The sequence below is a fragment of the Saimiri boliviensis genome, chromosome 10 (genome assembly GCF_048565385.1).
Source record: "Saimiri boliviensis isolate mSaiBol1 chromosome 10, mSaiBol1.pri, whole genome shotgun sequence".
In the NCBI taxonomy this organism is placed as follows: domain Eukaryota; kingdom Metazoa; phylum Chordata; class Mammalia; order Primates; family Cebidae; genus Saimiri; species Saimiri boliviensis.
This window is the reverse complement of record NC_133458.1, coordinates 19,644,577-19,669,904: the sequence shown is the minus strand read 5'-3', so window position 1 is coordinate 19,669,904 and position 25,328 is coordinate 19,644,577. Positions and strand designations below refer to the sequence as shown.

The 25,328-nt window shown below is 42.8% G+C and overlaps 1 protein-coding gene across 2 annotated transcripts in view; it reads right to left on the bottom strand.

Annotated features, from left to right (window-relative positions):
- The window catches only part of CREB3L2 (cAMP responsive element binding protein 3 like 2), a 140,856-nt gene that overhangs the window by 32,833 nt on the left and 82,695 nt on the right, over nucleotides 1-25,328 (bottom strand). For both annotated transcript variants that reach the window (XM_003929746.4, XM_010340364.3), the window contains exons 3-5: nucleotides 10,531-10,706; nucleotides 7,895-7,982; nucleotides 2,771-2,955 (exon numbers count right to left, since the gene is read on the bottom strand). In XM_003929746.4, the coding sequence (XP_003929795.1) occupies nucleotides 2,771-2,955; nucleotides 7,895-7,982; nucleotides 10,531-10,706 (449 nt within the window). The remainder of the gene's footprint in view (nucleotides 1-2,770; nucleotides 2,956-7,894; nucleotides 7,983-10,530; nucleotides 10,707-25,328) is intronic.

Below are 25,328 nucleotides of genomic sequence, written 5' to 3'. Positions count from 1 at the left end.
CCCATGTTAGTGTTACAACCTAGGGATTATAATTCAAGGGAAAGAATAAAGAAGCCTCCACCCATTATTTCCCAGGAAGCACCCCACTCACTAAAACATGAAAAGAAAAAGTAGAGAAGTCATTTCCCACATCCCTAAAGATGTCCTGGCCTTGGAGTGGATGAAGGATTCACTCATTTGCAGCCTTGCTTTGTGGAAGTTTTGTTGTTCTCCTTCTGAAAAACGCAATTTTACAAGGTGCTCTCTACACACCAGGAGTCTCTTCTCTCCTCTACTTTTAGCTACAGGTCTAGAGCACCCAGGGACACACCTGCAGGCTCTTTTCACAGAAGCCTCTGGCTTCAGTGGTCTTAGATTGTCCATCAGCAATGAAGGCAAGAACAGTATCCCATCTCAGGGAAGTCACAGGAGAATGCTATGCTTATAATTAATCAAACAATCACTATTGCGTTTTAGCTCCATACTAAATGCCATGGAGGACTCAAAAAACTCTCTCTCTCAAGTAGCTTGTGATCAACACTGTGAGACTAAATTGATACCCATAAAAAGATAAGAGTAATTAAATGCTAAACTGTAATCTTAGCTGATATGGTTTGGCTCTGTGTCCCCACTCAAATCTCATCTTACAGCTCCCATAATTCCCACGTGTCGTAGGAGAGACCCCGTGGAAGACGACTGAACTTAGTGGGGATGGGTCTCTCTCATGATGTTCTTGTGATAGTGAATAGGTCTCACAAGATCTGATGGTATTAAGAGCCTGCCCTGCACAAGCTCTCTTTTTTGCCTGCTGCCATCCATGTAAGACACGAGTTGCTCCTCCTTGCCTTCCACCATGATTGTGAGGCCTCCCAGCCATGTGGAACTGTAGTCCAATTAAACCTCTTTCTTTTGTAAATTGCCCAGTCTCAGGTATGTCTTTATCAGCAGTGTGTAAACAGACTAATACATTCGCTAAAGGTGCACTACAAATCTGAAGTAAGAAAACACTGCTATGAGTTATATGATCAGGAAAGGTTTAGGGCTGGAGATGAGACTCTAATTGGGCCTCCCAAAAGAAAGGGGGTGATTTACATAAGAGAGAAGAGGGCATTCTAAGCAAAAGGCAGTATTTTGAAAAGTCACTGAAGATGCCACTCTGCCTAGTGTGGGTAAGGAGTTCTTGAAGCAGCAGAGGGTTGGGCACCTGATAATGAGTAAAGGTGTCAGGGCTTGGTGCCAACAGGTAGCAGGGAAACACAAGATGGTCTGACGTGGGGAAGGGTTCCTCCATAAACATGTAGGATGGACTGATCATAGCAGTACACACAGGTATATAAGATACAAACTATTCTAGTCATCCAAGGAGTGAAGTCAAGTTCAAGTTGAAAAGGTGAAGAAAGAATGGAAAGGTGAATTCCCTTGTCCTCAGTAATGGCGAAATATAAGAATGTGGTTACAGATCTAAAACTTTCAGGGACTGGATCAATCCAAAATTTCTAAGTTATGTTAATGGATGGATGGTTCTTACAGAATTTTTAAACATCTCATTTTATTTAAATTCGCTCGTTGTGATACCGTAAATTCAAAAAAGCTGATTATAATTTTGTAAATTTCATAGAAATCAATTCACCCCTAGAACAATAAGAAATTAATGACCTATTCTTCTTTATTATGGTGTCCTCGTGTATGTGAGGGATGGGTGATGGCTCTTGATGTCTGATCTGAGTTTTTGGATTAAGAGCCATACGATACACAAAAAAAGGCTTAAACTGTTTTTGACCTCTAGGCATCAAAGAATTTAATCTCAGAATAATTTTAAATTCACCAAAAATTGCTTATTTAAAATATAAAAGGCATTCACTATGACATAGGCCACAAGGACCGTCAAATTAATGCAAATATTTATGATAGAATTTTGAGGAGAAAAAAACAAAATTTGTATTCCTCATGTCTACAGTTCTGTAAAATAAACATACGAATAATAAAAACTGGAAGAGTGCATGTGGAAACCAAGAGAATGGTGGTAGTAAGGTGAGAGGTACGGACAGTTCTTAAAAAGTTTCTTATTGTTCAACACCCACCTATGAACACAGGGAGGGGAGCATCACACACTGGGGTCTGTCGGGGGGAAAACAGGGGAGGGACAGCAGGGGGTGGGGAGTTGGGGAGAGATAGCATTGGGAGAAATGCCAGATATAGGTGATGGGGAGGAAGGCAGCAAATCGCACTGCCACGTGTGTACTTATGCAACAATCTTGCATGTTCTTCATATGTACCCCAAAACCTAAAATGCAATTTAAAAAAAATAGTAAGAGGCCACACGCATTGGCTCAAGCCTGTAATCCCAGCACCTTGGGAGACCAAGGCAGGTGGATCACAAGGTCAAGAGATCGAGACCATCCTGGTCAACATGGTGAACCCCGTCTCCACTAAAAATACAAAAAATTAGCTGGGCATGGTGGTGCCTGCCTGTAATCCCAGCTACTCAGGAGGCTGAGGCAGAATAATTGCCTGAACCCAGGAGAAGGAGGTTGCAGTGAGCTGAGATCACGCCATAGCACTCCAGCCTGGGTAACAAGAGCGAAACTCAGTCTCAACAGAAAAAAAAAAAAAAAGTTTCTTTAGGGCTGACATCATCACTCTTGACCACATCATGACTTTCGCCATTAAACAGAAACTTCTTGATGAAAGTAAAAAACAAGCAGCCTTGCGTGGTCCTGCTCTGGATAAAGCCCCATGGGAATGAATGGAGAGGGTTCCCTTTGGTCTGGGAGTGCCCATGCATACTTACATGAGGAGCCGTGAGGAGAGGGGAGCTGGAGAGGGCGGAGGGGGCCCGGGGTGCGGCTCTGGAGGGGCTGTGGGTTTGAGGCAGGCTGAAGGGGTGCAGGCATGGGTTGGGACTCAGGCTGCCTTCCGAGTCGCTGCCGTGACTGCTTGGGGGAGTGGGCGGCAAATGCAGGTGATCCACTGGGGCTGAAAAAAAGGAAGCACATCTCATCCATCCCACAGCCACAAACCAGGACACAACTGACGTGCACAAAAGCGAACTAAAGCGTGAGGAGCCTCCATGAGCAGATGGTGCAGAGGGTGGATATGGGAGTCCTTCTTTTGTATGAAAAAGGAGAGAAAGAGGATATAGACTCACATTTGCTTGTAATGGCAAAAAGAAACACTGAAAGCATATACAAGAAACTTATCAATAAGAGTGCAGTCAGGGGTTAGGCGCGGTGGGTCACGCCTGTAATCCCAGCGCTTTGGAAGGCTGAGGCAGGCAGATCACCTGAGGTCAGGAGTATGTGACCAGACTGACCAACATGGCGAAACTCCATCTCTACTAAAAATACAAAAATTAGCCAGGCATGGGCATGCTTGTAGTCCCAGCTACTTGGGAGGCTGAGGCAGGAGAATAGCTTAAACCCAGGAGGTGGAGGTTACAGTGAGCTGAGATTGCTCCACTGCACTCCAGCCTGGGTGACAGAGCGAGACTCCACCTCAAAAAATAAGATAGAATAGAATAAAATAAAATAGTGCAAACTGAGGCGGGCAGGGAGAAATCAGGGTAGACTGCAACAGGGTGTTGACAAAACTTTTCACTGTATTATTTTGAGATAGTTTACATAGTTTGATTTCTAAATCATGCTAATGTATCATGCACTTTTTAAAGTTTTTCTTTCTTTTTTTTTTTTTAATAGCAAAGCCTGGGGACCCATGGGGGTTCCCAGCAGCTGTTTGGAAAAAAGCCGGTTTGTTTCTGGAGCAATGTGCATGGTCAGGCCCATAGGCAAGACGCCAGGAATTCTTCATTCAGAAAACATGAAATCCATCTTCGGATAGGGAAGTGGGCCCAGGAAAAGTAAGTGGCAGTGCAGTGGGGGGACTCTCTCCTCCAAAGCCTCCCTCGCCCTTCCTTAGGGAGGCACAACACCCTCTCTGCCAGGGCCTATGGAGCCTTAGTTGGCATCCATTGGGCATCTACAGGGCAGCAAAGATGCGCTTGTGAAGGAGGAATCCCACCAGGCCTCCTCATGAACAAAAGCACTCTTGGGTCTCACTGCTCTTTCTGAACAGCGCGAATTTCTGTTGTGCCAGACACTGCTACTGAGCCAAGGGAGATAATGGCAGGTAAATGCTTCATTCCTGGGGCCCCCAGGACAATGGAGCCCTCTGTAGGGCAGCTGCGTGGTGAGCATGGCTCCAGGCTGCTTCACACACAACTGGGTCTGCTCAGCCAGGAAACTTAACTGCTGAAGGTCAAAGGAAGCTTCAGCGCTTCACCTCCTTGTCCCTTCTTCTGATGGAGACCACCCAAGGTACTATGGATGGGAAGGGTCCTCCTGAGATACCACTGACCCAAGAAATATGACCTCACCCATAGCTGCCTGATATGACTTAGCTGTGTCCCTACCCAAAACTCATCTTGAATTGTAGCTCCCAGAATTCCTTTGTGTTGGGGGAGGGACCCAATGGGAGATCACTGAATCATGGGAGTGGTTTCCCCCATACTGTTCTTGTAGTGAATAAGCCTCATGAGATCTGATGATTTTACAAGGGGAAACGCCCTTTGCTTGGTTCTCATTTTCTCTCTTGCCTGCTGCCTTGTAACATGTGCCTTTCACCTTCTGCCATGATTGTGAGGCCTCCCTATCCACATGGAACTGTGAGTCCATTAAACCTATTTTTCTTTATAAATCACCCAGTCTCAGGTATGTCTTTATCCGCAGTGTGAAATTGGGCTAATACCGCCCTCAGAGAGGGCGAGCAGCAGTCAGCAGCTCTCTCTTGCAGGAATACCTGAATAGCTGAGGCCACCATAGGCGATGCCCCCTCAGACAACCCTGGTCCCCCCGTCCCTGGCATGCTTTTCTTTCTTCTCTTTTTCTCTCATTGTCATTCCCTGTCTCTCTCCCACCCTTTCTCTCTCTTTGTGCCACATACTACTTTTCTCTCGATGTTTCTTCTTTCCCTTTTTCTCTGCCAGTCTTGCCAAAGAGGTCCCTGGGCTTTTTATTCTCTGTGGGCACTCATAAAGCTAAAGAATATATGAAAATAGTCCTAAACGTGCTATTCCCAGTACTCCTGCCACAGGTGCAGGTAGCCCAAGAAGGGAAGCATGTGCCTTAAATAGGCAGGTGCTTGGCTAAGAAGTAGGGTTAGGAGTCCTAAGAGTGTTAATCAAAGTTTCCCTAATGTCATGAATATTACGGCACTGCATGGTTTTAAAAATAAATAAATAAATAAATAAATAAACGGGAAGCAGACGAACCTAATAGGGGCTCCGTACTGTTACGTTCCCAAGAACCAGCCCAAAGTACCTAGACCCACCCTGTCCCTTTCACTTGGTAGGGGCCAAATTATTCTAATACTGTTCTCCTGTCTAAGCAGAGGGCACCCCACAAAAGACAGAAAGAGAATGACAAGAAAAGCAGGTGAAGCAACTTAAATTCTTGTCTTTCCTACCTATTAAGAGCTACAGATCTGGTCAGAGGCGCCTCAGGATCAGATTTCTAAATATCATTTGAAATGCCGCTCTTGGGTTACTGCAAGGTCTGGGGACAACAAGCCACTTTGCCTAGAAACTGATGCGGTCAAGGATATTGAATTTCCTTATCTCTGTTTATCCAGGATAATGAGGAAGAGCTGTCCTTCACTTTATTCTGGAAACATTTCTCCTCCAGTGACCCCAGATTCAGAAGCCACGACGGGATTCATTGTGATGGTGATGACACTTCTGAATCACATCACAGCATAAATTAAAAGAGCGAGATGCCTTTGATAGTCATAACCAGTATTATACAAATGAAAGCTATTACTCTGAAGCAGTATATGAAGCTGAAAGGCACTACTGTCTGTCATTCAGTGCAAAGAAATAGTGTCTCAATATGGATTCTAGTCAGGACTATTAACTTTTAAAATTTAATCCTTTCTTTGTTGACAATAAAGGTTAAAAAAAAGGGCCAACCCTGATTACACCATCACAAATCAAATCCAGTTAGTCTGCAATGGAATGAAGGCAGATGATATTTTCATGAGAAGTACTCATATGTTACATCTTCATATTTATATACTATAGCACATACAGCTTTTTGGTGGCAATTGTATATGCCAATTTCTTATTTGTTGACCACAGTAACGAACCGTACTTTGAAATTTGTACTGAAATATGAATGGGACCAGGTGAGGTGGCACATGCCTATAATGCTAGCACTCTCGGAGGCCAAGGTGGGAGGATCACTTAAGCTCAGGAGTTTGAGACCAGCCTGGCCAACATGGTGAAACCCTAGCTCTACAAAAAATACAAAATTCAGCTGGGCATGGTGGTGCATGCCTGTAGTCCCAGCTACTTGGGAGGGTGAGGTGGGAGGATCACTGAAGCTTATGAGGTTGAAGTGAGCCATGATTGCACTACTACTCTCTAGCCTGGGCAACAGAGTGAGACCCTGTTTCAAAAAAACAGTAAATAAATAAATAAAAAATATGAATGAAAAGGGAAGTGCTGACATGAATAAAGGCACAGAAGTGAGAAGAACAGGATCTATCCAGGAGAATCTGCATAAACAAGGCAGAGAGCTTCAATAGACTTTATGATGCTCAGGAGTCTGCATCCAGGATTCTAAACTATGGGCTTCACAGGACAACAAAGAGAAATTCAGAAAGAAACTGATATAGAGAAAGAGAAATGTAGAAGTATGACAACCTTGGCCAGGTGCAGTGGCTTAGGCCTCTAATCCCAGCATTTTGGGAGGCCAAGGCGGGCGGATTGCCTAAGGCCAGGAGTTCAAGACCAGCCTGGCCAACGTGGCGAAACCTCGTCTCTACTAAAAATACCAAAATTAGCTGGGTGTGGTGGCATGTGCCTATAATCCCAGCTACTCAGGAGGCTGAGACATGAGAATTGCTTGAACCCAGGAGGCAGAGGTTGCAGTGAGCCAACATCGTGCCATTGCACTCCAGCCTGGGAAACAGAATGAGACTCTGTCTCAAAAAAACAAACCAAAAAAAAAAGTATGACAAGCTCAAGTATGACATTAGTTAATTCTAAATGGATGGATGTCAAGAAGCCCAAAAAGATACACAATTGTAAGCCATGAACATGACCAAACAGATAGGGGCTCCCTGCAATAGTTGTCATCCAAAGTCAGTGCTTACAAACAATGAATTGGCCACATAATTCAGTGTAAATTTACTTCACAAAGAGTTGAAACGAGAGTTGTTTTAAACAAGCAAGGTGCCTTTGTCAATTGTTTATTTGTGGGGCTATATAGGGTTCGCCCCTAGATAAATAAGGGCTGTGGTTCTCTTGTTTGAGAGTGTTTGTAGCAGCAGTCCATAAAGGTTTTGAAAAAAAATCACCTGGCTAGAAGTAAAAGTAGGATAATGCTTAGCTGGAAATTAATCATGTGCATATATGGGAAAATTATATTTAGCTTTCAAAATTTTTATTTGGAAGCAAAATTTTTAGGTTTTAAGAACAGAGCTGTTTTGGGCCGGGTGCGGTGGCTCAAGCCTGTAATCCCAGCACTTTGGGAGGCCAAGGCAGGTGGATCACAAGGTCAAGAGATCGAGACCATCCTGGTCAACATGGTGAAACCCCGTCTCTACTAAAAATACAAAAAATTAGCTGGGCATGGTGGTGCGTGCCTGTAATCCCAGCTACTCAGGAGGCTGAGGCAGGAGAATTGTTTGAACCCAGGAGGCGGAGGTTGCGGTGAGCCGAGATCGTGCCATTGCACTCCAGCCTGGGTAACAAGAGCGAAACTCTGTCTCAAAAAAAAAAAAAAAGAACAGACCTGTTTCATAAAGCCAGCCACACCTGTGATACAAACTCATCTCAGCTCTCTCACCTTATTCCCTCTCTCTGTAGACTCAGAGACCATATCCATTACCCAAAGGGACACAGGGAGGGCACACAGACCTTCTTTAGGAGAGAAGTTTAGAAACTGATCCACTTCGTGAGGCTCCAGCTTTATTTTAGGAATAATGGTCTGGCACGAGGAGTCAACCTGGAGGAAGAATTTCAAACACAGTTTTTAAAAAACAGTCACAGCCTTGAAGACCCACTCAGGAGAGCTATTTGTCACTCTGTCTTCCTCTCAGGACAACCTGCCTACTCTGGAGAAGAGCGGAGTGTAGGCAGCTCCCCTGACAGGGAGTCATTTTAGTTCTTAACCTTTGCTGACAGGACCCTCAGAACTTACCTGAGACCACCCTGGGTAACATACTGAGACACCGTCTCCCCAAAAAACACAAAAATTAGCTAGGTGTGATGGTATGCACCTGCAGTCCCACCTACTTGGGAGGCTGAGGCAAGAGAATCACTTGAGCCCAGGAATTTGAGGCTGCAGCAAGCTATGATCATACCATTGCACTCCAGCCTAGGTAACAGAGTGAGACCCTATCTCAAAAAAAATAAAAAAGAAAAAGAAAAGGACGCTCAGAATTCTAAAGCTGAAAGCCAAATGCTCATGCCCAAGAGTATATCAATATTCTATGTTTTTGTGGTAATATAAAGGCACTTTACTACAAAATATTCTGTATATTTTGAAAGAGTCTCAGGCCTCCACCAACTTGCCCTGGGGTAGAGACTGTGCACCAAGCCACATCCTTTCTCTCCAGGCTTCCTAATGACTGATGACATCTAATCATAAGATGCCTGGTAGGGAAAAGAGAAGAGTTATCTGGCCCATACACAGGGGCAAGGCCAGGCCTCCCAGCTTTGCTAGTTACATTCTTTACAATAACTCAACCAGGCCAAGTGTGGTGCCTGACGTCTGTAGTCCCAACACTTTGGGAGGCCGAGGTGGGTGGATCACTTAAGGTCTGGAGTTCAAGACCAGCCTGGCCCACATGGTAAAACCCCATCTCTACTAAAAATACAAAAATTAGCCAGGCGTGGTGGCCAGCACCTGTAGTCCCAGCTATTCAGGAGGCTGAGGTACAGAATCGCTTGAACCCAGGAGGCAGAGGTTGCAGTGAGCCAAGATCATGCCACTGCCCTCCAGCCTGGGCAACAGAGTGAGACTCTGTCTGAAAAAATAAAAAAGTAATAAAGAAATAAAATAACTCGCCAGGCACGGTGGCTCAAGCCTGTAATCCCAGCACTTTGGGAGGCCGAGGCGGGTGGATCACGAGGTCGAGAGATCGAGACCATCCTGGTCAACATGGTGAAACCCCGTCTCTACTAAAAATACAAAAAAAATTAGCTGGGCATGGTGGCGCGTGCCTGTAATCCCAGCTACTCAGGAGGCTGAAGCAGGAGAATTGCCTGAACCCAGGAGGCGGAGGTTGCGGTGAGCTGAGATCGCGCCATTGCACTCCAGCCTGGGTAACAAGAGCAAAACTCCGCCTCAAAAAAATAAAAATAAAAATAAAAATAAATAAAAAAGAAATAAAATAACTCGACTAAAATTCCATGGAACGAGGAGAGTCATATAGGCCCAGGGAGCCCAGCTCAATAAAGAGACTCAAATAGCTACTGAGAAAGGAATCCCCGCACAGCTGCCGAGGCCTCTGTCTTCAGCGCTTCATCATCTACACAGACGGACTAAGAGGTGAGTATGTAGTGACACTTTCATGACTCTACTGCTTCTGTGTTACCTTATTCTGAACAGGCAGACACTTTTTTTTTTTTTTTTTTTGAGACAGAATCTCGCTCTGTCGCCCAGGCTGGAGTGTGGTGGCATGATCTCGGCTTACTGCAGCTTTAGCCTCCTAAAGTGCTGGGATCACAGGTGTGAGCCACCATGCCCGGCTACAGGCAGACACTCTATCTTGTTGACAAAAAAATCTGACTAAGGAATGTTAATGAAGTATTGTTTATAACCTGAGGCTTTGAACTTAAGGAGGGCTAAGACAGGCTTCCAACACTTGCAAGAAGACGTGCAAATATGATGCCGGTCCGTGGCCAGACACTGGAAATACCCAGAAAGAAGGTAGAGTAGAATTAGATTCTACTTGCGGTAGGCATGGAATCCAGTAAAGAGAAATCCTTATTTTTTATGCGTTCCATGGGTAACACAATAATAAGTGACATTATTACTAGTAATATTATTCATATTGTTGTACTGTTATTAATATTGTTAATATTATTCATGTTATTAAATGAAGCAATAGGCGGGATGTTCCTGACTTGAGTAAGAACAACTCAGCATTTCACTATGAAAGTAAAATATTACACAGGAGCTCACATTCCCAGCGGCCACGTACTCTAAACCGTGGATTGTTCCATTGCTTAAAAAATCAGTGCCATGGAGAATTTTTTTTTTTAACCATAGATATGTTCTGTGTTTTTTTTTATTTCATAACAGTAATCAAAGAGGGAATGAAATCAGCTTAGCTACTAATTTTTTTCTGAACAACGGCTTTCAAGGAAGCTGGCACCAAATCAACATACCCTTATTAAATGTCTACATACGTATATATACACACACAAAGTCGCATGTCCTTAAATGTACACAGCCACTAACTCCAAAAAGATTAAACACCTTATTGGAGAATGAGAATCTGTATCTTTTAATCCAACCTGCTTATACAGAAGAAAATTGAGCATACCCCAGTATTCATTTCCAGAGGGGGTTCCTCCTTTTCAAACGGGGTAGAGATGGCTGTGATGGTCAGAGTGACAGATGGAACGAGTCCGGAAGGTGGTTCATCTGTAATGGGCTCTGTCTTGATGGTTGTTGAAGGGAAGTCTGTAGACAGGTACCACTTCTCACTTTCCACCTCGTCTGCAGGAAAAAGACGAGCACACATGTGAACTTGTTCAGGGCATCGGGCATAAGCAAAGCAAGCAACCACTGGTCTTTCTCCTCCAAAAAGCTCAGTGAAGGATGATTGAGAGTAGAATAAAAGATCGAGAGATATGAACAGCAAAGTAAGAATCCATACTTGTATTCGTTTGCATATGAGCATGCCTAAAGAAACTCTGGAGGGAATCCATTCAAAAGAAAGAAGCTTGGCTTCCTGGGAAAAGCAGGAAGAAACCTGGGTTGATGGGGAGTGGAATAGAAGGGAGGATTTTGAATGTGCAATGAGCTACTCTTTTTGGTTGTCAAATCGAGTAAATGTGTTATCTATTCAAAAATAAATAAACAAGCACATTTAAAAATATGAAAGGAAAAAACAGCCAGGCACAGTGGCTGGCACCAATAATCCCAGCACTTTGGGAGGCCAAGGCAAGAGGATTACCATGCAAGATGCTGTCTCTACAAAAAATAAATTTTTTTAATGAGCTAGGTGCAATGGTGAGTGTCTGTGGTCCCAGTTACTTGGGAGGCTGAGGCAGAAGGATTGCTTGAGCCAGGAAGTCGAGGCTTCAGTGAGCTCTGATCACGTAAATGTACTCCAGAGCCTGGGCAACAGAGTGAGACCCTGTCAAGAAAGAGAGAGAGAGAAAAGGAAGGGAGAGGAGTGGAGGCGAGGAGAGGGGAGGAGAGAGGGAAGGGGAGAAAAAGGGAGGGAAGGGGAGAGGAGAGGGAGGAAGGAATGAAGCGGGGTGGGGAGAGAGAGAGAGAGAGAGAGAGAGAGAGAGAGAGAGAGAGAGAAAGAAAGAGAGAGAAGCAAGGAAATGGTTGATCACCAACAGGAGAGAACGTGAGCGTGGTGGGTAGGTCTCTCTCTCCCTCTCCGCAAAGGAAACTTATTTGGTTCTTTGATACTTTTTTCACTCCTTTTTTTTTTTGGGGGGGGGTTCTCTTCTGTTTTCACTGTGATCCCACCTAGGCCTTGAACCTAACTTAGACTTCCAGAAACTCTGCTCAGCCCTTTGGGAGACTTTGGTTTGTATCTGCCCTTTGCTGATATGTACTAAATACTCTTTGGGAGAAAACAGCGGCATCTTGTCTTGACTTTCCTGATTATCACCAGGCCTGGGGATAGATGACAACTGAGAGACAAGACTGAACAGACAGAGTGTCTCTGTCACCTAACGTACATTCTTCTCAGAGTCTAAGTGGTACCCTGTTATTTTCTTTGTTTGTTTATTTGTTTGTTTTGAGACAGAGTCTCACTCTGTCGCCCAAGCTGGAGCGCAGTGGTGCAATCTCGGATCACTGCAACCTCCGCCTCCCAGGTTCAAGTGATTCTCCTGCCTCAGCCTCTGGAGTAGCTGGGACAATAGGCGCACACCACCACACCCGGCTAATTTTTTGTATTTTTTTAGTAGAGGCGAGGTTTAGCCAGGATGATCTCAATCTCCGGACCTCATGATCTGCCTGCCTCGGTCTCCCAAAGTGCTGGGATTACAGGCATGAGCCACGGCGCCCAGCTTTGGTACCCTGTATTTCTTAACAAATTGCTTTGGAGCTCGTGTCTCAGCACTGCCCTGGAAAGCAGGAAGGAGGGAAAGAAAGGAGAAGACCAGGGGGGTGGAAACAGCCACAGAACAAGACAAAGCAAGCCAAAGTCCACATTCCTTAGTTGACACCAGTTTTACCAAAATGAGACTCAAAGCAAAGACATGCCCCTTTGCTTTATCAAAATGCTTAAACACACACACCACATTTCACATTCTTAGTGACCCATGACTGTCAGGGGAGCAAAGTCATTCACATTATAAATTTATTTTACATTCAAGAATGTGACTCCAGTTTTCTTAGGAAAAAGTACAATCATTCAGAACTGCTATGAGGAAGGGAAGGGCAGACACAGAAACTAAGAAATAAAATCCATGATTATTAAAATTATGTTTCATAAGCAACTTCCTTCAAGCACAAAAACGGGTTCATATTCAAGGCAAATGATTACCCCCCAAATCCAATTATAACTGAGGAGTTATCCCAGCCCCAATTTATTTTCCGAGGTGAAATAAAGACAGGATGAGCAGGCCTTCTGTTGATGGAAGATGTTTTGCTTTTAGAGCGGGTCTGCTGAGTGCTGTGGTGTGACGGGGATTTCCATCCTTCACGGGGTGTGGGCCACATCTTGATGAAGGGGGAGGACGCGGGAACAAAGGGCCCTCTGATGGCGGCCAGAGGAGGGAGACCACTCTGCACTGGACTCAGACGGCGCCCCAGCTCAGCCCAGAGAAGAAGCAACTAAACCACGAGCCAAAAGATTCTGTTGCTTCTCCCCAAGGGAATTTAGGAACTAGAAGACACTGTCTGCTGCAAAGAACACCCACTTAGGACAGTCAGGGAAGGGCTGGAGAGACAGAGACAGCATAGATCCCATTTCCTCCATGCAGCAATGACATGGTGATGCTTTTGCTTTTTTTGTTTTTTGTTTTTGAGACAGGGTCTTGCTCTGTTGCCCAGGCTGGAGTGCAGTGGTGCAATCTTGGCTCCGTGCAACCTCCGCCCCCCGGATTCAAGCGATGCTCCTGCCTCAGCCTCCCGAGTAGCTGGAATTACAAGTGCCCGCCATGACACCCAGGTAATTTTTGTATTTTTAGTAGAGACAGGGTTTCACCATGTTGGCCAGGCTGGTCTTGAACTCCTGATCTTAGGTGATCAGCCCACCTCGGCCTCCCTAAGTGCTGGGATTAGGCATGAGCCACCCTGCACAGCTTTACTTCTGTTTTTTTGAAGTCAACACTTAAAGCCTGCCCACACTGAGCAGTATTTATCCCTGGCAGAGGCTGGCAGAAAGTTGATGGTAAGATGAAATACAGCCTCAGTACAGGCTGAAGTGAACAGTGAAGGAAGCATCCCTGAGGAAAAGGGTGCACAGAATGTCCAGGAAATTGTGAGATAAGGCCAGATCCCCCGACTGTGCCGGGAAGGTGACTGCGATGAAACTTAATTCACAAGGCAAACAAAAGAAAGGGCAAAGTAAAACAAAAAGTGAATACAAAATTATAAGACAAAATGAAGACGGGTGATAGGATCAGTTCTTCCAGTCTAGCGAGGCCATTCTCAAAGCGTGCACGTTCGTAAAACGAGGTCAGGACCGTTGACATTCTTAATGCCCAGTGTCCTATAGCCCTCTTTACAAACATACAAATATCACCACTGCTGCCTCAGGGAATGGAAACCACAGGGCAAGCAATGGTACTTGAACTGTACAAGGAAACCTTCTCTCTCAAGGACAACTATACATTTTCGAGAGTAAACCCAAGGAAGCAGCTTCTCCTCCCCTGAGCTTTTTGGAAGACAAACAGCTGGCGTTGCTTTCATGCTTCCACTCCAATACAGCAATTCAGTCCTTGATCCTGAAAGATGCTTTAGTGTTAGAAAGGGGTTTAAGATCGTCAAGCTCAAAGATACTTTTTTTTTTTTTTTGAGATGGAGTCTCTCTCCATCACCCAGGCTGGAGTGCAGTGGCGCGATCTCTGTTCACTGCAATCTCTGCCTCCTGGGTTCAAGTGATTCTTTTGCCTCAGCCTCCCAAGTAGCTTAGATTGCAGGCACATACCACCATGCCTGGCTAATTTTTGTATTTTTAGTAGAGATGGGTTTTCACCATGTTTGCCAGGCTGTTCTTCAACTCCTGACCTCAGGTGATCCACCTGCCTCAGCCTCCCAAAGTGCTGGGATTACAGGCTTGAGCCACCACACCCAGCCTATCATTTCTGGATGAGGAAAATGATACCCAGGCCTAGGTCACATGGCAACTTAGAAGCAGAACCCAGATCTCTGCACTCTGGCCAGTAATCTTCCCATTAACAAGAAAATGTCATATGTGGATAAAGATTATGCATAAATAAAGCTCACTATGGCATTGTTTATAATCACAAAACACTGGAAATAACCAAAACATTAATAAGCAAGAGAAAGGTTAAGTCAATTACAGTGCATCCATACAATGGAATATTTATGCCGACATTAATATTACATGTATAAGGCCTTTTTAATGACAAATGAAAGACTTATAATGAAATATTAGGATCAAAACTCTAGATATAAATTTATACACTATTAAAGAAGAAAGTGATAAAAGAATCAAAAGAAATATGCCAAATAGTAAGCATCTCTGGATCATCATTCAGAACATGTATGACTTTTTCTTCTTTTTCTTTAAATTTTACAGTACTTCTAGATTTCCAATCTTGGAACACTACTGTCTTTGGATGAACTCACAGGGACATGGCCTGCTCTACTTCATGCCTTAGGCTGGTAATTAATGGATAGAGGCTCTAATCGCCCAAGGGGCCATTTAGAAGCCCTTGACTCAGTTAGAGTCAATGAGTCCCTTATTATGTAAATAACTTGCATTCCTGGCTCCAGGTCTTCCTCCTCCCTCCATCCAAGACTTCTGCTTTAGAATTTTGCAGGGTCTTCCCACCATGGGCTGATCCCCCACCACAGCTTGGCCCACTGGCTTGATGTGGCCATTGGTATGTGAGCTTTGTGATCCAAGTAGAGTTTTGGAATGTGCTTGCAGGATGAAACTAATGTTGCCATCAGCATGGGAAGAATGAGCTAGGATAATCTACTGATCTCAGGAGAAGGATAAGAGCCACATAGAGCAGTCCCCCTTAAAGGACCTTAGCCAAGACCAGCCAACTATCAGCTGACCTTAGAGATGCCAGTCAATCTAGCTGAAACTAGCAGAACCACTCTGCTGACCCCCACACAGAAACAGACACGTGGACTATGATAATGACAAATGACTGAGTGACTGAGTTTTGGGGTGGTTTGTTATGCAGCAACATAGCTAGCTGATATAGTATAGCTGAATGTGTGAAGAACAAATTAAACCCATTACATTAGAATCTATTACAATAAAATTACTACATACATTTCCAAAATAATTCTTCTGAACCATCAACTATAGATCATACCAATAAATATTTGTGGATTGGCTGATTAGACCTACTAGTCACATCATAAAATATGAAATGACTTCATATGAAGAAAGTCAGCCAGTAAGTAGTTTGGTGAGAACAGCATTCCAGTGGTAGTTGAAATGAAAGAAAAAAGCTTTCATTCTGAACTATTGGGGGTTGGCTTGTACTCTGTTCCTCAATGGAAATAAATACCAAATCACAGAAAACAAAATGACAAAGGTAACCTGTGAAGGAGGTGTTAGCGAAGGACAGAGTAGAGGGGAAAGAGCAGAATATGCATTACATTGTTTCTCCATGATCTTATTTTTGTAGTTTCATTTTATTGGCAAAATAGATCAGTAGAACCACTGGCTTAGAACTGGAATTATCCTTGGATGTCTTAGTTATTGGCTAAACTACAAACCTAAGAGTCAGTAGACATTCTACACCCTTTAATTTCTAAAACTTGAAGCTGAGATACCAAGTGGAAAAAATAAAAATGTTCTTTCCGAATTGTGTTTATAGGTCTTTTAAGCGTTGTGTCAGACAAAAAACATCCCTGCTAAGTTTAGCAGGGCACAGTGTGGACAGTAAGAACAATCCCCATAAACAGCTTTCTGTCAAAGGTCAAACTCGACTGGCACAAAAATAATAACAAGCCACTGATCACGGTGAGAAGCAAGTCCTTTACATCCGAAGACCAAATGGAGCAGCCATGAGCAATGGGGCTAGATGCCAAGTTACCAAATCATCAAGATGGACGAAGAGACTGAAAAAGACAAGAACTCAAAGCCAAGATAATAGCAACACCAAAATGCAGATCGTCCATCATTTCCATATGCGCCACAGACAAGCACATTGAATGGATACTGATTCCTAGGAAAGAAAGAAAGAAAGAAAAAAAAAAAAAAAACCCTAAATTGGGAGTTGGCATTATCTTTATTTTTAATGAAAATAAAAATTCAGGATCCCAATCCACTATGCCAAAGGGAAAAATTAAGCTGAGAGCTGAGTCATTCATTTCCTTTTGTTCCTAAGCACAGTTATAGATCAAAGGTTAAAGATCTCCACAGGTAGATACTCTATGTTCACCTTTTTTTTTCTTTAGACAGAGTCTTGCTCTGTCACTGCAGCCTCGATCCCGCCACCTCAGCCTCCTAAGTAGCTGGGAGTCCCAGGCCTGAGGGATCCTGCCACTCAGGACTACAGGCATGCATCACCACACCCAGCTAATTTCTGTTTTCATTTTTTATAGAGATGAGGTCTCACTGTGTTGTTGCCCAGGCTGGTCTCAAACTCCTGGACTCAAGCAATCCTCCTGCCTCAGTCATCCAAAGTGCTGGGATCAGTCATGAGCACCCAGCTCGACATTCATCTTATCTTATGAGAAATGTTGATTTACTGAGCACGAGATGAATGCGTAACGGACTATTCCCCTAGCCGCTCCTTTTCTCTTGCAGCACGTGGATTACCATACCCTCCCTCTTTCTCATTCAGCCACTTTTTCTTTAAATACCAAAGTCCTCAACGTGGAGAAAGGCACAGGCCACAGATTGTTTCTGTGATTCCGTGTTTATCTGCTCTGGTTATGTCTTTAACCTTGGCAAAATCAGTTCCTAAATTGACTGAGACCTGTGTCAGATACTTTTTGGTTTGTAACATATATGCAAACACATATATACACGTGAACATAGAGATAATGGTCATTTATTTTGAAAAACAGAAACCAGATGAGGTACTGCCACTTACATGAGAAAAACACATACACAGTTTGTCCTTGAACAACACAGGTTTGAACTGTGCAGGTCCACTCACAAGCAGGTTCTTTCAAACAAACATGAATTGAAAATAGAGTATTCATAGGATGCAAAACCTGAGTACAGCAAGGGCTGACTGTACATCCATTTACTATTTACGTAACATATCTAAAGTGAAAAGAAATTTTATAGGTGAAATAAACATGCCTCGTCTAAATCCTTGAGCATTTCATTTGTTTGCCCTTTGAAAATTTTCAAAGGAGTTGGCAAATCTTGACCAAATCTTTTAATGTAAAAATCTCTTAAAGGAAAAATACAATGGCTGGGCTCTAGAAGCTGGGGAAGGGGCAAGAATTCAGTTAAGTGTGTCAGAATCCTATTAAACCACAGCCCACTACATGCTGTAAATATTTACTACATCCTTTTTTCTTCAGTGAAGAAGTTAGGACTCTCATTCATGAATATCCAAAGTAACTATAATCACTAGATTAATGTGAACATGGCTTTCTTATACTAATCTAGCATTGCGATGGCTAAGCAGACAGAGAAATCATTATTTTACTTTTTTCAAAAAACAAAAAGGGGAAACATTTTTTTTAAATCTGTTTGGAAAAAAGGAAATGGTAACACCACAAAATGTGAGGAATAGCAAAATAGTGTGTGTTACAAACCCAGGCTTCAGATGGAAGAGGTCAACTATTCCTCTGTCTATCCCCCCAGTCACTGTCAGGTTCTCTCTGTGGCTGTGCATGGTGAAGGACCCAGTAGACACGCACACACCTTCCTCTTCTATCTCTAGGTCTAGCCACTGTACGATGATTCAGACCGATGTTCTTGTCATCAGCTCACACTATATGTGAGAAAGACACCACTATGCACCTCACATCTGTGAGTTTCAAGTCTCACTTCCATGGACCATGTCAACATCAAGATCTCTTCAACAATGCAAAGCAAAAACCTAAGCCATCTCTGACTCACCTCTGCCCCATCCTCAGCATATCTGATCTTGTGCTTTTCCTGCTGCAGTTTTCAATAAATCATTTTAAAACCCATTTTTTTTCCCTCTGCCATCGTGTTATATCCCTTTCCACTTCTCCCTGGATAATTATATCTGTGCACACCTTCACTGTTCTCACACAACAGCCATGAGAAATTATTATGTGTTTCTTCTAAGCTCCACGCCATCCTGTTTCTCAGTCCCTGCTTCCCATCAGGCAGAGATCAAACCCTACTCCTTGCCCTCCTCCAGGCGTCCCATTTACCCCATGTGACTTTGCCCCAGCAGTATCTGCTCACCTGTGTTCATTCCCACCTGAGAACACACCCCCATGAATTTAAGGTATCCATAGTGAACCAGCCTACCCAGCCATCCTTTGCCACTGAGAGCCCTACTAAATTCATCAGGAGGAAGATGATTCTTTTCCATGTTCCTGGCCCACCCTCTGTAGACCTCGGACAGCCATAGTTAACAGTCCTTTATTCCACCATTGACTGTATTTGTGGTGCAAAGGTAGTATTAGACCACTTCCATGTTAGCATATTTTATGCTAACTTCTGTCCATAGTCTATATAATCTGTAGCTTTGTTCTGGTATCATTTTACAGGATAGGGTCCATTGTCTAGTTCTTTCTGAACAGCCCTCATCCAGCACTACAGAGTTTCTTCTTTAGGAAGAACACCAAAATTAAAGAACAATGCAAATGCACACCTAACATCCCAATTTAACACAAAGGAACATGACTGAAATAATAGTAACTCATAAAGACAACCTCCATGTGGTGAGGTACAAGACTTGGTCATTCAAACATAAGCTTTTATTTCTCAAATTATAAAAGTATCCACAAATATTTTGCTGGGATGCTTCTGCTTATCTCTTTTAACCTTATTATATGTTTTCTTTTTCTTTTTCTTTTTCTTTTTTTTTGGTTTGTTGTTGTTGTTGTTGCTTTTTTTATAGAACAGAAAACCCTGCTTAGCATCTGGTTCACAGCCTTAGTCACAGGGAGAAATGGCTGAGCTGGCTGTAGAATTTTTTTTTTTTTTTGTGGTTTTGAAGGCTGCACCTACATTTCTAGGGTTGGCTCCTGTGGTTACTGGGCCATGTAAAGTTCCTTAGCTCTAGTGTTTCCGAAATCTGCATTCAAAGTCCCCCTAAGAGAGAAGACTCCTATGGAATCTTAGAACAGTGATTTTTAGCTTTTTTGGTCACAAACTCTTCTGAGAACCTAAAAAAAGATGTAATAGTTCTCACTGGAAAAAATTAACAAATGTAGATAGCCCAGATTTTTGTATAGTTTTAGGGGTCCACAGTCCATCTGAAGTCTGTGATAGAATGATAGGATAAGAACATCTACGTGTGTCCTTTATAGTTGCCCTGGGGTTCAGGCAGGGGATAGAGGGAGGAAGGGAAAGTTAGGAGGGAAAGAGCCAGGAAGGAAGAGGGAAAGAGAGAAGAGTTCTAGTGGGAAAGAGAAGGAAGAGGGGAAGCAGGAGGCAGAGAGAGTAAAAAGGAGAAAAACTCTAACAAGTTAGGAGAGAGTTTCCACTTAACTGTGTGTCATCACTTTTTTCTAGCCTTAGAGGCAATTGCAGAAGAACTGCATTTAATCTAAGTACAATTGGACAAGGACAGCTGAATCACTGGCTTTCCCAGGTATAAATACTAATTCCCCATCCATCACTGGACCCAAGGACTCCTAGTTTTGCTTAGGCTATTATCACCATGCATCAGATAAAGAATATTAAATTTAATGTAAACAGCTGTCTGTACATGCTACATATTTTTGTGCTGCCTAAAAGCAACCATCCTCCATCAGGGTGGTTATCTGCTCTAACAGAGCCCTTGGATTTGGGAGAATATTGGTGGAGTGATTTCCAATCCCATCAACACCTTAATTAAGGGGGATGCAAACTGGGGTTCACATGAATAAAATAATTCCGCTCCCAAACATTTGCCTATCCACACAACTCAGAAAAATAATTGATGCCAAGATCCAGACAAAGCTTTGCTGGGCCAGTCCCCCATCCACTCCTCCACACTGCCTCACTCTGATTTCACACATCTAAAATGACTAGTATCCCATGTTTGTTGTAAGTGACTTTTACTCAGAGAAGACATTGGTACTTCAACAAAGATGAACTGTGGATCAGAAGCCCTTTGTAAAATACATCTGACCCACTGTACCTGTTCTCAGCAAATTACCAGCACGGCTTGTCACAGCCCAAGAACTGTAAATAGAACAAAGCCCCAGCTGGGGGAACTGAATGGTGAATGTTTTGGCCTCATGATAAAAGGGCATCTCTCGCCATTTAGAATAATGATTATTTAAAAGTCTGGAAACAACAGATGCTGGCAAGGATACGGAGAAATAGGAACGCTTTCCACTGTTGGTGGGAGTGTAAATTAGTTCAACCACTGTAGAAGTACAGTGTGGCGATGACTCAAGGATCTAGAACCAGAACTTGACCCAGCAATCCCATTATTGGGTATATACCCAAAGGATTGTAAATCATTTTGCTATAAAGACACATATACAGGTATGTTTACTGCAGCACTACTTATAATAGCAAAGACTTGGAACCAACCCAAATGCTCAACAAAGATAGACTATATAAAGAAAATATGACACATATACACCATGGAATACTATGCAGTCACAAAAAAGAATGAGTTTATGTCCTTTACAGAGACATGGATGAAGCTGGAAACCATCATTCTCAGCAAACTAACACAGAAACAAAAAAAAAAAAACAGACATCACAGGTTTTCACTCTTAAGTGTGAAGTGAACAATGCAAACACATGGACGCAGAGAGGGGAACATCACACACCAGGGCCTGTGAGGGGTAGGGGGAAGGGGAGGGAGAGCATTAGGACAAATACCTAGATGAAGGGTTAATAGGTACAGCAAACCACCATGGCACATATATATCTATGTAACAAACCTGCACGTTCAGCACATGTACCCCAGAACTTAAAGTAAAATTTAAAAAAAAGGCGGGGGCGGGGAGCTTCCTGAAAAAGTTGTACTGATTATTTTGCACCACACATTGCTATTAACATAGGTGGTGCCCATGAGTTCCTTTATGTTGTGTTTAAATTGATTACAACTAAAAAAGAAAAGAAGTCGTATTGTCATGGAAGAGAAAGGAACCCTGAACTTTCGGTAATCTGCTTATTTATAATCAATTCACACAGGATCTTGCTTTAGATGTCCTCACCCTCTACTCTCCATCTGCTTCCCTCCAAGCCCCTTTAGTGTATCAACGTCATGCAACTCCCTCAGGCCCCACTGAAATTCTGCCTCATTCATGCAACGTTTCCTAGAAGCTTCACTGGGCATGCCCTCTTTCCTCGGAACTTCTGCAACTTTCTCAAGGGACACTGCTCACATTCTGCCTCATAATGCACTTGAGTACATGGTACTCTCACTAGACTCTAAGCCACTTACAGGCAGGATCTAAGTTTTACTGTTGTGTCCCACAAGTATCTAGGGTAGGCCTGACACACAGTAGGCATTCAACAAGCATGTGGAATTCATTGAAGGGGGAAGTTAGTCTATACAGGTTGTTTGGTCCATCTCCCACCTGAATATTCTACAATGGCAAGGCTGGTAAATTGCTGACTCCCCCATAGACACTGACTGGGTTACTATATTTCTCATCACCTCTGCTACAGGACCTTTGCGGGTATCACTATATTTCTCATCACCTCTGCTACAGGACCTTTGCACTCAGTTTCCTCTGCCTAGGGACCTCTTCCTGAGACATACACCTGGTTCTTTCCCTTTTCTTCTGCTGTCTTTGCTCAAATGTCACCTTCGAGGTAAGGTCTTCCCTGTCCATCCTACTTAAAATTTCAACTCTCTTCCCTCAACCCCAAATAACACCCTATCCCTCTTTCTGATTTATTTTTCTGTGTAACCCTGATGGCCAGCTATAAGGCAGGAACTCAGTAAATAGCTACGGGATTCCTTTTTAAAGACTCATAAAGCATTGATACAATATGTACTTTTATTAAGCACTGTGCTTGATCCTATACAAAGCACCTGCTGAAAGCCAAGAGTCATTCTGATCAAATGGCTGCTCTCCAGTGTGTGTGCACAGCCAGAGATGCTGCGGAGCAAGCCATGCATGGGACAGCAGAGCAGGTGTCTTCCACGCTGCCATCACCAAACATCAGGGTATATGCTCAGTGTTCCACACCTTCTCTCTCAACAACATATTAATTCAATTAATTCAATAACATATATGCTTGTCAGGTACCTTTGAAGTGCCAAGAACAATGCCAGGTGTCAGGGATACACAATTGTACTTGTCCTCAATCAGCTCAAAATACAGATGAGAACATACAAAACAAATGGATGCCTGACACATAAGGACAACAGTAACACAGTAATCTCTATACACATGACCAAAAAAAGTATTATGAAAACATGGTGAAAGGTGACAACTTCCAGCTGAAGAGTTACATGCTGGGTGATGCTGAGTTGAGTCTTGAGAGGTAGGTGGAAATTTGACTAGCAGAGGAAAGTTGAGGGTGCAGAGAGGGCAGAGGGCATTTCAAGTGCAGAGAAGACTCTGAGAAAAGGCATGCAATAGAAAATCCAAGGCTAGAGCCATAGTGACAGCAGGTGACAGGACATAGGGTGGGGAAGGGAAGCAGGATCAGCCCACAGAGGCCCTCAACAGCCATGTCTCTGAGGTCAGCTTCATTCTAGAGAACAATGGGGAACTACTTGAGATTCTGTAGTAAGAATCTAATAGTGAACAGAAGTTCATGAACCTAACAGTTCTCGAAACTTTTTACATCTTTATCCCATATAGCTTCTTGGAGTATGTACTTTATACGTATCCTAACTACTAGCTAAAACAAACCATTCCCATTCATTGGTCCTAAGACAGCGGATGCTTCCAGTTTGTGCTTAGTGTCTGTCCTCTAAGGGATTATAATCTAAGGTAAATTCACTAACTCTGACATATAAAGAACAAACTAACGAAAATAGAAGAATCCACAAATAAGTTGAAGAGGTAAATATCCACTATTGTATTTCATAATAGAACATGGTCTGATGAATTGAGAAATCCTCTACGAAGCCTTCTTGACCTCTTGCTGCTCTTGGTTCTAAATAATAATCATTGCAACAGCAAGTAAGAATAATATCCTTACCATCTGTCAGGCCCTGGCTAGAAATTGGAATATATTATCATACTTAATCCTCACAACAAGAGACAAAAAGTAGATGCTATTGTCCTAGTTTTACACATGCGAAAGCTGTGGCTTGGAGAAGTTAAGTCATTTGCCCATGGCCAGTCAGTGGTCAAGCAGAATCTGAAACGAGGTCTATGACTGCAGAGCACATGACCTTAACCACTGCTGTTAGCATGTGTTCAACATTTCATAATCAGTTGTATACACTTCTAATCTTCCTTACCCGGAAAGTTCTGTGAAAGCAACGTACAATTTTTTTTTTCTTTATATAATGGTCTCCCCCATCCATGCTTTTGCTGTCTACAACTTCGGTTACCTGTGGTCCAGAAAAATATTAAATGGAAAACTCAAAAAATAAATAATCCGTAAGTTGTAAATTGCATGTTGCTCTCAGTGGCATGATGAAATCTCCTGCTGTCCCTTTGTCTAGTGTATCCACACTGCATACACTATCCACCCATTAGTTATCAAGGTTGTCTGCTCCTGACATTCAGCCATCAACGTCATCATAGATGGATGACCCAGGGTTACAGGAAGTTGAGGAGCCTCCTTCTATCATCATCAGATGGTCAGTAATAGCCTAACACTACGTCACAATGCCTACCTCATTCACCTCACTTTATCTCAGTACTGAGGCATTTTATCTCTCACATCATCACAAGAGGAAGCATGAGTACAGCACAATATTTTGAAAGAGAAAGAGAGAGATCACATTCACTTAACTTTTAACACAGAATATTGTTATAGTTGTTCTATTTTATGATTAGTTACCACTGTAAAGAAACTTTATCACAGGTATGTATGTATATACAGGCATACCCCATTTTATTGCCCTTTACTTTGTTGTGCTGTGCAAATAGTGCATTTTTTTACAAATTGAAAGTTTGTGACAACTCTTCATAGAGCAAATCTATCTGCACCATTTTTTCCAACAACACATGCTCACTTCATGCCTCTGTAATTCTCACATTATTTCAAATGTTTTCATTATTAGATCTGTTGTGGTAATCTGTGATCAGTTATCTTTGATGTTACTATTGTAATTGTTTTGGGACACCACAAGCCACACCTATATATAATAGCAAACTCAATCAATAAATGTTCATGTGTGTTCTGACTGCTCCATCAACACGCTATTATATATATAACATTAAAACATTATATTATATTATATTATATATATTATATTATATATTATATATATAACATTATATATAACATCTCCCCCTCCTTTTAGCCTCCCTACTCCGAGATACAACAATGTTGAAATTAGTGTTCAAGTGAAAGGAAGAGGCACATATTTCTGACTTTAAATCAAAAGACAAAAATCATTAAGTTTAGTGCAGAAGGGGCAAGTCAAGAACCAAGACAGGCAGAAAGCTAGGCCTCCTGTACCAAAGTTAGTCAAATTGTGATTATAAAGAAAAAGTTCTTGAAGAAAATCAAAAGTGCGATTCCAGTAAATACATGAAAGAAAAGAAAACAAAAAAGCCTGATTTCTGGTATGGAGAAAGTTTGAGTGGTCTAAATAGAAGATCCAGCCAGTCATGAAGGAAATTAAAGTGCTACTCCAGTGAACTCACAAACGATAAGCAAGCCAAACAGCCTTACTGCTGACATGGAGAATTTTAGTGGACAGACAATCGATCTGGCCACAACATTCCCTTAAGCCAAAG